General features: G+C 41.2%; 1 protein-coding gene across 1 annotated transcript in view; it reads left to right on the forward strand.

Moving 5' to 3' along the window:
• The window catches only part of OTUD4 (OTU deubiquitinase 4), a 91168-nt gene extending 84932 nt beyond the window's left edge, over positions 1 to 6236 (forward strand). Inside the window, exons 18-20 of the mRNA XM_089670493.1 lie at positions 213 to 467; positions 578 to 618; positions 2484 to 6236. Coding sequence (XP_089526619.1) covers positions 213 to 467; positions 578 to 618; positions 2484 to 3620 — 1433 coding nt within the window. The 3' untranslated portion in view covers positions 3621 to 6236. The remainder of the gene's footprint in view (positions 1 to 212; positions 468 to 577; positions 619 to 2483) is intronic.
• The last annotated feature ends 6330 nt before the right edge of the window (positions 6237 to 12566 follow it).

A 12566-nucleotide genomic window follows, 5' to 3' on the forward strand; every position in this document is an offset into this window, starting at 1 on the left:
CTCCTAGAGCAGAAAGCTTTAACATGTGCTCTGCTGGACACTGATAGAAGTCACAACACAGTTCTAACTGCAGATGAGAAAAGGTAAAATAATTGCATTTCCATGTTGTGTGTACTGTGGGAGACCAGATATAGAAAATGCAGGCACCTGGGTTTAGTAACACTTTAAACTCTTTTCACTATTGAATAGCTGACATTTCTTTTATATTGCAGGTATTTCGGCACAGGCAGCAGCTTGTGCAGAAACCGTGCCCGACTCTGCTGTGTTACAACCTCAGGTGACATCAACCTTCTCACCACTTCCAGTTTCAATGCCAGCAGTCAGCCAGCACATACTGCCAATGCCTCAGACCCTAAGTCCTTACCAAGATCCTCTATATCCCGGATTCCCTGTGAATGAAAAGGGGGAGAGAATTACCTCTCCACCTCCCTATTCCTACTGTAAAGATGGAGGTGATCTTCCTAGTGGTAAGTCATATTGTAGAAGGCATTTTCAACCTATAACATAAAGGAAACATTAGAAACGCCTGCATGTTTAACTTATTTTCCCCTTCTATTTTTTTCTTTGTTCCTTTTAGATAAAAGCATCCTTCATTTCTTCTACAATCTTGGCATTAAGGTTAGTCATTTCTTTCCAATATGGTTGCCTGGTTTTAGGTGTATTATGTCTGATTCTGTTGTTCACTGGTTAACACTGCTATAAAGCCTGTGGATTAAAAAAGTATGCTTTGCACTTCAGTGAAAATGGAAGATCTGTTTAGATGACATGCCCGTATCACCTAGACAGTTACATAAACATTGAACTGAGACATTTTGGGAAAAATAATAAAATTCTATTTTTTTTTTCCTGAACGCTGAATTTTGGCCACTATATACCCCTATTTTATACAGGTGGTGAAGGACCATATTCTAAATTTTTTTGGGAAGGTCCATTTTCAAAACAACAGTCTTAACAGTGTTAACAGCATCTAACCCCAGGGACAAAAATGTATTATAGCCTGCAAGTCCTTAGCTGTAGTGGATGCACTAGTTTTCTTTTTTAAAAACCTTTTTAAAGGCAGAGGTGCCTGATCGCTCAGTTCTCAGCTTTGGAGCTGGCAGAGGACAGATGCAGCACCAAATCAATGCTGCATCCTCTTGGTAAGTAGATTTAAAAAAAAATAAAAAATCCCAAACTTCTCTTTTAAGATAAACAAACTTGTAAATTATGATATTCCCGTAATTAAAACATTTAAATGTGATTGCTCTACTTAAACATTCCCAGGATGTCTGTAGGACAGTTTTATGTCTTCCATCTGAATTTTCAGTAATTCAGGTTGCTGCTAGTACAGACATATGAATGAAAATACACCATGCATGTCTGCTCTGCAGAGCTCCATCTGGCTGTTGCAGCTGAGTGTCTTTCTTCATCTTGAGTTCACACTGATGCGGTGCGGAATTCGCAGCATTTTCGCATGCAGTTTACACAGGAATGTGGGACAGTCCCTGTGCGAATCACATGCGATGTACCGAACCGCATATATGTGAACCCGGGTTAAAGTTGAACTCCAGGTATGGTTTTTATTGCATTGTTAAAAGTGTTTGTCCAGCATAGAATATGCAAACTTACAATGGTTCAAACTGCTGTGGAAGTGGATAATCGCTGTAGCAGTTAGTGCTACTGCAGTGTTCTGGGTCCTGTGCTGCACAGTTTTCCTTTCATAAAGACAAAGTTGCTCGCTTGGCATTGCTGCTGTTCAAAGAACGCCTTGATTCTTTTTCCCCAGTGAATACAAGGAGATTTCTTGTTGGAAATAGTGGAGATGTGATGTCACCAGCTCGCCTCTCCACCTTGTCCAGTCAAAGAATGCCTTGTATGCGATGATAAAAATACAAGACTTTCTTTAAATCGCGGCATTCCAAGTGAGTGACCCCCTGTGTTCTCTATGTAGAAGGGCAGTTGTTCGGCACAGAACCCAGAAGACGGCAGCAATCACTGTAGTAGCACCAACTACAGCAGTGATTTGCAGCTTCCACAGCAGCCCCTTTTGGGTTTCAAGTATGGATACTTACATTGGTCCAAATTGGATCAATGTAACTAATCAATTAAAATAAACTGGATTTCAGCTTTATTATGGGTGAAATATTGGGCTAAGACCTTCCCCCTTTCTGCAGAGCCCCAACGTCTTCTCTTCTGTGTCATAGGTGGCGTTGAAGGGTTAACGTTTACTTAAAAAATATGAAAAATGTATATGAAATGTAGTTCATGTGGCCTGGATGGAGGAATATGAGCCAGGTTATGTTTGAGCATGAGAATTTTCAGGCTGATGTCTGAACTTTCGTGTCAAATCATAGTAAGCAGCTGTGAATATAGCCTGCTCACTTTGTTCCTTTTCCAGCAGCTCTAGCTTGTGAAAAAAACAAATCTAACCGTACTCACAATATAGATCAGTTATATTTAATTTAAATATTCACACTGGTTTCTTTTTCAAATTTATTTTTAAGGCTTACACGTGTCCAATGTGGCCCCCGCACTTATATTTGCATCCTCTTCATCAAGCCTACTTAAATGTGTGCAGGATATATCCAAATATTCCTGTTTACCCTCAAAACAGTTGGATGCAGGACACCACTGTAAACCAAAATGAACCTGACCCTTCACTGTTTGTACACCAGAATGAAGTGAGAAATGAGGTTTTGCAGCCGGATACTTTATGCTCTTCATCGCCTCTTACACCATCTGTGCAAACTCCTGTAGCAGGACAAGTTCCATCCCAGACTAATGAATTGGAGGATACACAGCAGTTCCAGCCCAGTGTAAATGACTTTGAAAGCTCACAGGCAAGCAAGACAATATTCCCACAACCTCACTTTGGGCAAGGCTCCTACATGGGACATCTTCCAGTAGCTCAAGTTTTTCCGCAAGTGTGGTATGGATATCCATATCAAGGTTACATTGAGAACCCAGTGGTGCAACATAATGTTTTTATTACCCCTCAGAGTGCAAATGTGCCTGAAAACACTTTGTCTGTTGATGTTGCTGAAAGTGGCTCAGTTGAAGTAGCTATAAATCAGCCCCAAGAGCTAATGAATGAAAGCAGACCAGATCGGCCTTCGTTTGTTAATTTTGTTGCTACAGAGGAGTCTGGATTAAACGCCATTCCGGTTAAACCAGGACAGCAAATCATTTTAGATAGGCCTGTGATGGTTGATCCAAAGAGCCTTATAGAAAAAGTGCCTGAGATCCAGGTGTCTCCATCAGTTGTAACTAAAGCCCCAGAGGAAAGGAAGTCCAACGATCACAAAGTTGATCAGTTAACCACAGTGACTGCATCTGTAAACTCACCTGATGACAGACCAACGAGAGCAAAAGAGGAGAGCTCAGAGGATGAGAAGGAAGTATCTAATATATTGAGTGGCGGCAGATCAAAGAACTTCTACAACCAGTCATATGGAGGCAGGAGGTTCAGAAATGAAAAATTTCATCAACCCAACAGAGGTGGCTACCAGTATTCTAGAAATGAGGATAACTGGAGGGGAGCAAGAGGCAGAGAAGATGGCTATCCACATTACAGAAATTACAGGGGAAGGCTGAATCGCAGGCGGCCAATGGGAGATCCATATAGGCAATACCACGAATAGATATTCAGAGATTGTTTGTATTTATTTGGACATTTTAATGAAGATAATAATAAAGTACAGATTCTATTTAAAATTTGGGTTCAGGGAAAAGCTTAAAATAGATTGTAGCCATAGACTATTTCTTTTGGCACGAATTTTTGTGTTTTTTTTTTTTTTTTTTTTTTTTTTCTCCTCTATCTTAATATAGGCTCACTAGTGGGGATTGTTTCAAATATTTTATATAAATAGAATTCATCTTTTGAAACATTTGGTGTTTGTAAGAGTAATGTAGATGGCTTAGCATTGGCAGATTTCTCAGTGTGTTAATGCAGTGAAGTTAATCATGCCAAATAGCGATGTCATATTTTGAATTGCCTTAGAGTACTTTAGACATTTTACAAAGCTTCGTATGAAAAAAATTTGCTTTTGATTGTGCTTCCATTCCCAAAGGCCTTTGACTTTGAGATCTTCAAGCCCCTGTTTACTTTGCAGGGGTGAAACTTGAATGTTGTCCCCTATTGTGACTTAATGTAAATATTACAATGTTTAACCACTTTTTTGCTGGGGAGAGCAGAAATATGTGATGCACAACTGTATGGTAATGCATGATTACTCTGCTCTCATGCAGGTGAGAAAATGGATCCAGGGCCTAAATTTATATTGGCTTAAGGTTTCCCCTCAAGTGTCTGGTCTTCTGTCCCCAAATTTCAGAACAGAGGGCCCCTGTTCAAAACAACCATGAACGAATAACCACGTCAGATTTTTCTCACTGGCTACAAATGTGATTTTCAGGTGTGCCAATGTCATGGTCATTTTCACTACTGTGACCTGGCTGATGCAGAAAGCTGCCTTGCTGCTGATACACCTGGAGCAGGCCATTTGCCTGTAGTTTATGGCAACAGAATTTAAAAGCCCAAGTTCATGCATGTGCCTTGTTGTTGATTTGTTGAAATGAAAAGTATTTTTCTGTTTTTCCCAAATTAAAAACTCCACTGACCATTTTTGGATGGTTGGATCACATAGAAAGGAAGTGGTAATGCTGTCACGTGTATCTAATGCCAAGATAAGTTGTTTTTCAAGATGCATTCAGAGCATTTTCAATGCATGAAATGCTGCAGGTGTTTGGGGCCTTGTGCAGTTTACTGCTTGAAAATTCTGTCTGTGCACAAAGACATCCTGTAGATTACTTAGGGATGCAAGTATATGACCAGTTATCTTGAGCTACCGTCTCTTCTGTTAGGCCCCTTTCACGCAGGGCAGACTCCGACATGATCAGCAGGGGATCTATCTGCTGATCAGGCGGACGACAGTGAACATGAACAGAGCCCGCTGTGCTTTCTGGGTGGTTAGGTGTAAACGGACTCCGCTGTCAATTCATACCCTACTGCTGTCCAATCCTCTGATCTGCATAGATAGAGGGGGCGGATCACCTTTTTGTGTTTTTTTTTGTTTTTGTGGATTGGATTTGGAAGTAGGGGGTGTAAATGGACTCCAGTCTGTTTGCACCTGCCGATCTATAGGGGTAAATAGAGCGTCTGATCAGGTTTAGCTGAAAAAGCTGACAGGCAGACCTGATTGAACCCTTCATGTGAAAGGGGCCTTACTGTTTGGCAAAACTCTTGGAACAAAGCAGTAATTGAACATATGGTAGCTACATACGTTGTTCAGGAAACTAAAAGGGTGGAACAAAAATTATTTGATAGAGTAAAAACGCTGTTTACACTGTTTTTGCGTTTACACTCTGCTACATTACCCTTAATTGCCTGTGTGGTTACCATAGAGTTGTGTGAGCTTTTTCTGCAAATACAGATAAGTACCACAGATAGGAATCCACAGCTGACCATCTAAACATAAAGAGAGGTATTAACGAGCAGGTCACAGGTAAGGAACATGTTCACATATTGTAAACTTAATAGTCTGCCATTCACAGCTAGATTGTGTAATTAGGGGACTGACATATGCACAGTTGAATTGGTATACCTAATAAACTGATAGCTGCTAGCAATAACTTAAAGCTACAGAAACAAAATTGATGTCTTGAGCTTTAGCACAGGGCACATGAAAGAAAATGGATGCTACACTTTGCACTGATGTATCGTAAAGATGTATAAGAATTTAAAGTATTTTATTTTAACTATATAGATAATCCTTGCGCCTCAGTATGTTCTACTTGTTTTTTAAAGATTGATAGAATTTAACATTATGTTTTTGTTATTGCTGTATTGATATTTAATTTCCTGATTCCCCTAACCCTGTTATTACTTCTGTTGAGGGTTTTTTTTCTGCTTGTGGTGGACTATTGAATGTCTAATTTTCATTATGTAAAATGTACTCGAGACATATTGTTTCCAGGGATGGTTTCTTTGAAGAATAGGCTATTCTTTATATATCTTGAGTGCAGTGTGTTTTTAGAGCAGTTTTGCTCTTTTGTTTACAGGTTACGTTTGCTGTTTTTTTTTTTTTTTTTTTTTTTATATTTCATCTATACATGTAAAAAAATGATTTAACATTTATTCCTATGCATGGACAAATTTGACTCAATGTTTTCGTTTTTATAGGAACATTATTTCTGTGCTGGTTTGTCTTGTTTATATGCTGTCTTAAAGCAAAATGTTGGTAAATAAAACCTTTCTAAAACTTTGTTGTTTTTTTTCAGAAACAACTAGTTTATTGAAAACGGAGGGTTTATCATATAAATTAGTACAGTAAACACCATGAACAGACAATATGTAGTTTTGTATGGAGGGGGGTAGCTTCAGAATAAGCATTACTTACTAATAGAATGACCAAGTCAGATACATAAAGCAGCAGTTTATATATTTGATATATAATATACTTTATATAGGCTTAAAAAGGGGGACCTGCCCTCAAAATGTGTTGTATACTCAACAGGAGGAGGGTGAATAAAGCTCCGGATTGGAATGCTCTTCAGATGCTGGCGTGTACCATCTTTTCAGTCCAGTCTGTCAGTAAAACCCAGTTGGAAGGAGGACTGAGCTCGAGCAGAGGCACCGCTGATCCTGGCACAGCCTCGGTAGAACCTTGGGAGCTGTACCTGGACTCCACACTGTGGGGACAGTCTCTAATTTATTTTTGGACTGTGGATCCTGCAAGGGAGCTCACTTTGGTACTTAGTGCAACGTGTTGAGTTAGCTGCAGGGTGCTATACAAATCCAGGATTGTGATCCATTCTTATGTAACCAAGTCACTGAAGATTCTTTACTCACATCACATCCCTGGTTGCACACTTTACAGCCACTTCAGCCTTAACCCCTTATAAGGTACTCAGATGCTTTCCCCTGTCTTTGGCAAAAGGATTTGTTAGGGACTATCTACACCTGGATTACCATGCCCTCTTTCCATTCACACCCTATACACTGCACTTTATTTCTTGAGTACTTTGCAGGAGGTGACCCTCACTTGTAGCTATGGCGATGACCAGGTGAAAGGGAGCACAACGATCTCTGCATCCAATTCTAGTTCTGTTTCGGGCATGCAACAAGCAGCATATTTAACCTAAAGTGGAGTTCCAGCCATTTTTGTGATTATTAAAAGTCAGCAGCTACAAAAAACTCTAGCTGATGACTTTTAATGAACGCACACTTACCTGTCTCGGGGTCCAGCGATGTACTCACCTGTGCCATCCCTTCTCTCCTTCTGTCCTCCATGGTGCTGGCATCTCTACTGTGGGCACCAGGCTGTGACAGCTTGCGGCTTCACAGCCTGGTGCCCACTGCACATGTGTGAGTTGTGCCTCCTGTTTGGTCCGGCAGTCTCCTGGGACCTGTGAGCTTTCCTAGGAGACTGCGGGAGCAAGGAGGGGGCCGATCAATTTGCTGCGGTGAACTGAGCCGGAAGTGGGAGCGGGTACCTCTCAAAACTAGGTACCCGCTCCCCCCAAAAGGTGCCAAATAGAAGGAGGGGGGGGTAGCAGGCAATTAAGCGGAGCTTCCACTTTGGAGTGGAACTCCGCTTTAAGCAGAATTCTCTGCATCTGTGTCACAGTTCCTTAGACAGATTTCAGCCATCTTTGTCTAGGGCTCAAAATGCCACACCTCCTTTCTGACTTCTGTCTCACAACCTGAGACTGATCCTGATATGCTGGTCCCGGAGACCACAGACACAAAAGGGAATGAAGAGCATACTGAAACTGTATTGGGGCAAGCTACAGAAGACTTTGCTTCCTCCGACTGCCACCATGTTGAAGAGGCAGCTTAAAAAGCTCATTGCTTCTGTCCACAAAAGCCTTGGCATTGTGCAGACCAGCTCTCCTCTGTTCTGGTATACCTACTCTCCTCTGTCCTGGCATACCTCTGGGTAAAAAGAGACCTGCAATATTCTGTAAACATTCCTTGTTCATGAACAGATAGAATGTGCAGTCTATGATTACTGAATAACTCCAGAAAGGAGTTTTCACTTGCCCAATATCTTTGCTGAACTTTATTCAGTGGAAAAAGAGTTTGCAAACAAGTGGGCTATTCCTGTGGTTGATCCTGCCATCTCTGACCTAATCAAATATCTCATTGTACATATTGAAGATATTCCTTATTTCAAAGATTCTGCAGATAGAAAATCTAGCACTCTTCTAAGGACTGTCTTTGCTCCTGGCCTGCAGCCAGCTCTCACTGCAACTTCATTTCAAATTGCAGCCAACTTTACTTGGGCAATGAACAACCTACATGACTTTGTATTTCATGATCAAGTCATTGCAGAACATTTACAGCGATTTTTCTTCTGCCCTTTTTTTACCCAGAATGGCTCTAATCTCTATTCATATGCACAGAAACTTATGGTTGAATGCTTGGACAGATGAAGCTGCGTGCAAAAGGTGCCTCACGCATATGCCTTTCCAAGGAAGATGCCTGTTTGGTGAGGCACTTGACCAATTCATCAAAGAGGGCATAATAGAGGTTTTACTTCCACCAAAAGGACCACAAATAGCTCCTTCTCAGGAGTTCCTAGATTTCAAAACCTACATTCAGTCCTTCCTTTCGGTGCAAGGCTTGGCCCACAACAGCCACCAAGCCTTCCCTAAAGCTCTTTCCACAATGAAGGGGCATACTCACTCTGAAGATTAGAGAGATGTCTGTTACACTTTACCTCTCTCTGGGTCATGAACATCTCAGGCCTGTGGCTTTCAATAGGTATGAGGGGTACAGAACAGAGTTCAGAACTCTCAAACCACTTTTCTTTCTTTCAGGCCATTTTTTGCTATTGGGCACTGCGCTATTTCAACTGGTAATTTCGCGGTCTTGCAGCGCTGTACCCAAACAAAATTGATGTCTTTTTTCACGCAAATAGAGCTTTCTTTTGGTGGTATTTGAACACCAGTGGGTTTTTTACTTTTTGTGATATAAATGGAAAAAGATTGAAAATTTAAAAAACAAAACAAAACTATTTTCTACTTTGTTATATAAAAAAAAATCCAATAAAATACATCAAACTCAAATTTAGTCATACATGTAGGCCAAAATGTATTCTACTACATGTCTAGTTTAAAAAAAAAAAAAAATCCAAATACGTGTGTATTGGTTTTTTTAAAGTTATAGTATCTACAAACTGTGGTGTGTGTGTATATATATATATATATATGTGTGTGTGTGTGTGTGTGTATATATATATATATATATATTTGCGCAGCTTTTACTTTTTGACTGCCTATCACATTTCTTGAGGTGCTAAAATGCCATGGCAGTACAAACACCCCTCCCCAAATAACCCCTTTTCCGGAAAGAAGACACTCCAAGGAATGGAATTTGCTGAGAGGCATGTTCGAGTCCATGGCAGATTTTATTTTTTGCCCAAAATTTTTGGAATGATATATTCCTCACGCATGACATGGGTATACATGGAATAACACCCAAAAACAGATTCTGCTACTTCTCCTGAGTATGGGGATACCACATGTGAGATTTGTTTGCAGCATAGCCACATACAGGCCCTCAAAATCTAATGACCACCTTTTAGGGGCATATTTGCTTATGTCACTTTCTCACTACATATCAGTTTCGGAGGCCCTGAAATGCTAGGATAGTACAAACACTATCATCCCCCCCAATGACCCCTTTTGGAAAGTAGACACCCCAAGAAATTTGATAAGAGACATGGTGAGTATTTTGCAGATATAATTTTTGTCACTGGGTTTTGAAAAAGAAAAGGAAGATACGTTTGTTTTCTTCATTTTCCAAAAACTTGTGGCAACAAATATCTGCAAAATACCATGCCCCTTAGCTAATATCTTGTACTGTGTACACTTTCCAAAAAGAGGCCACTTGGCAGGGTACTTCTAACTATCTTGGCTTTAAAACTGCGCATGCCCACGCAACATCGGTAAACTATGTACATTTTTGATATTCATAGGCGACGTTTTAAAAGTCTTCACATGTCACCACTTTAGATTTACACTGGAGTTGTAGTGCTAGAATTACGGCCCTCGATCTGATGTATGCAGTGATACCTCACATTCATGGTGCAATCTCTGTTTACATACTGACACAGGACCGATGCTTGCTTTTGCCTTTGCACGCGTGCGGGTTTACAGGGGAGTGTTTTTTTGTTTTTTCGTGGTTTTTTTTTTGTACAATGTCCCTTTTCATTTTTTTCTTTTTATTTTATTGTTATAGGGAATGCAAATATCCCTTGTGATGGCAATAGGCAATGACAAGTACTCTTTTCTGAGAAATCCGGGATCTATTACACCAGATCTCTCCTCTGCCCTTAAAGCATCTGATCACACCAAGATCAGTGTGATCAGATGCTTTCCCAATTTTAAAATGGCACTGTATATATCTGGTAAAACCGCAATGATTAAGTGCTCATAGCTTCCGGTTTCTTAGACCATAGAGATGATTGGAGCCATTCCGGTCTCCGATCAGCTCTATGGTCAGCTGGCAGAAGTGCCAGCTGCATTCTCTGGTTCCCCGGTGGGATGGAAGAGCCCACGAAAGCCATGGGGGGGGGGGGGGATTGTCCCTTCCCGCTGCTTGTAAAACCCATCCAGTGGTTAATTAGCCACTAGGATTGCTTTTACATGAAAGCCAGCTGAAAAAAAAACAATACCAGGATGATTCCTGTAGTTGCAGGCCTCCTCCTGGTATAACCACTCAAAGTCCAGTGACGTACTAGTACATTGCTGGTACTTGTTGGGCATATATGTACCAGCAGAGAATGTGGGCATATGAAGAATCGGGTCTGTGGACCAAAATGACTGCAATTCATTTTTTTTTTTTTTTGTAATGCCCATGTTGAGGGTTAGGCCCAAAGAGGTTTTACATCCGTGATAGGTTTTCATGGAAGTTGTCTGACAAGAGCTGAATTTGGGTGGGTGGCGATGTATTGTGCGTATAAATTGCTTTGGCCCACAGTCAATTAATACAAATCTGTGAAAAACAGCGGTGGGGCTGAACACTAGTGCTGGCAGCGATCAGGGCTGATCCTGCTAACACTGCGTTTTTGGGGACACTATACTAAGGAGGCACTAATATAGTTCTGTCCATGTTCAATATTGATCTGTACAAACACTATACTAGTAATGGGGTTGACCATCAACTTATAACGTGAGTGTGATAGTATGCAGGCAATCTAACACTAGCTGACCCTGGCTGATGTTGCTAGTGGCAGTAAAACAGTGATCAGTGAAAAATTCTATATACTGACACTGTATTAATGGCACTGGCTGGGTGAACAAAGAGCCAAGTGTGCTAACCTAACATGTGTTTGTAAACTGTAGTGCTTTTACTCACAGTATGGTGTTCTCTCTTCATAGGCGGTCAGCAAGTAATTAAAAAAAAAAAAATCTTTTTTTTTTTTTTTTTTTTAATACACCAGAGTATTTCAGTGTTACCATAGTAACATTGTACTACTCTGGGAGGGTGATCAGGGATTTTTTTTTTTGCTTTGCAGGACAAATAAAGATTATTTCTCCTGCAATGCTTGCTTTGAATTGTCTTCAATGCGTTAAGTTCATGACAGAATACTAGTGATCTGTGATTAGCTACAGCTGATCACATGGTATAGGGCGCTGTGTTTGGCTCATGTACCATGTGAGAGCTGTGGGCCAGTCACCGCTCACTAAGAAGGGAAGCAGAGCTGTTATGAATCAGACTGACTGATTCATAACAACTTTGCTAGCTTTGTAATCATGCTCGCATAGTGATCACACGACCTCCAGGTCCTGTTTACCGGGATCCACATTCAACTGTGTCCATCGGACACAGCGGTTGGGGGGGTGGGTGCAGCGTGCCCCCTTGTGTTAGTACAGCCTGAGCGACGTACCGGTACGTCATTGGCTGTAGCTGCCGCCCATCCACAGTAAGAGTACTGCGAGCAAGTGGTTAGAGGCATAAAAAAAAAAGTAATAATAAACATGTCATACTTACCTGCTCCATGCAGTGGTTTTGCACAGCGCAGCCCCCATCCTCCTCTTCCTGGGTCCCCTGCTGGAGCTCCTGGCTTCTCCCTCCTTCCAAGCGCCCCCAGAGCTGACCTCTTGCTATGGGTGCCCCCAAGCAGGCTCCCTCCCGAGTCACTGCTCTGCATATCCATTCACACACAGCTGTAGCTTGGCCCCGCACCCCTCTCCTCATTGACTCACTGTCTGTGACTGACAGTGAGGAGGGAGAGTCCTCAGAGAGCTGAAGCTGGATCGTGATGGGGCTCATGTAAGTATTTGGGGGCTGTTGCACAAAACAAGGTGTTTTTTTTTTTTTTTTTTGTTTCGTATGCATGAAGGTAAAAAACCTTGAGCCTTTACACCCATCACGGTCTCATATTCCTTCCAGCTATCAGAAAATGTCTACAAGACAATTCAGATGCTTCAGACTTTCTGCTGGATCATCAATTTCAACAAGTTTGCTCTTCAGTTTTCCCTTGGTTTGGAATATTAGGGTCTAGTCCTGGACACATCTCATGCAAAAGTTTTTCTCCTAGGAAAGAACATTTTCTCTAAGAGCCCATGCTCAAAAATTG

This window comes from Staurois parvus, unplaced genomic scaffold (assembly GCF_062004578.1).
Source record: "Staurois parvus isolate SC_StPar_1 unplaced genomic scaffold, SC_StPar_1.0 ptg000090l, whole genome shotgun sequence".
Classification (NCBI taxonomy): domain Eukaryota; kingdom Metazoa; phylum Chordata; class Amphibia; order Anura; family Ranidae; genus Staurois; species Staurois parvus.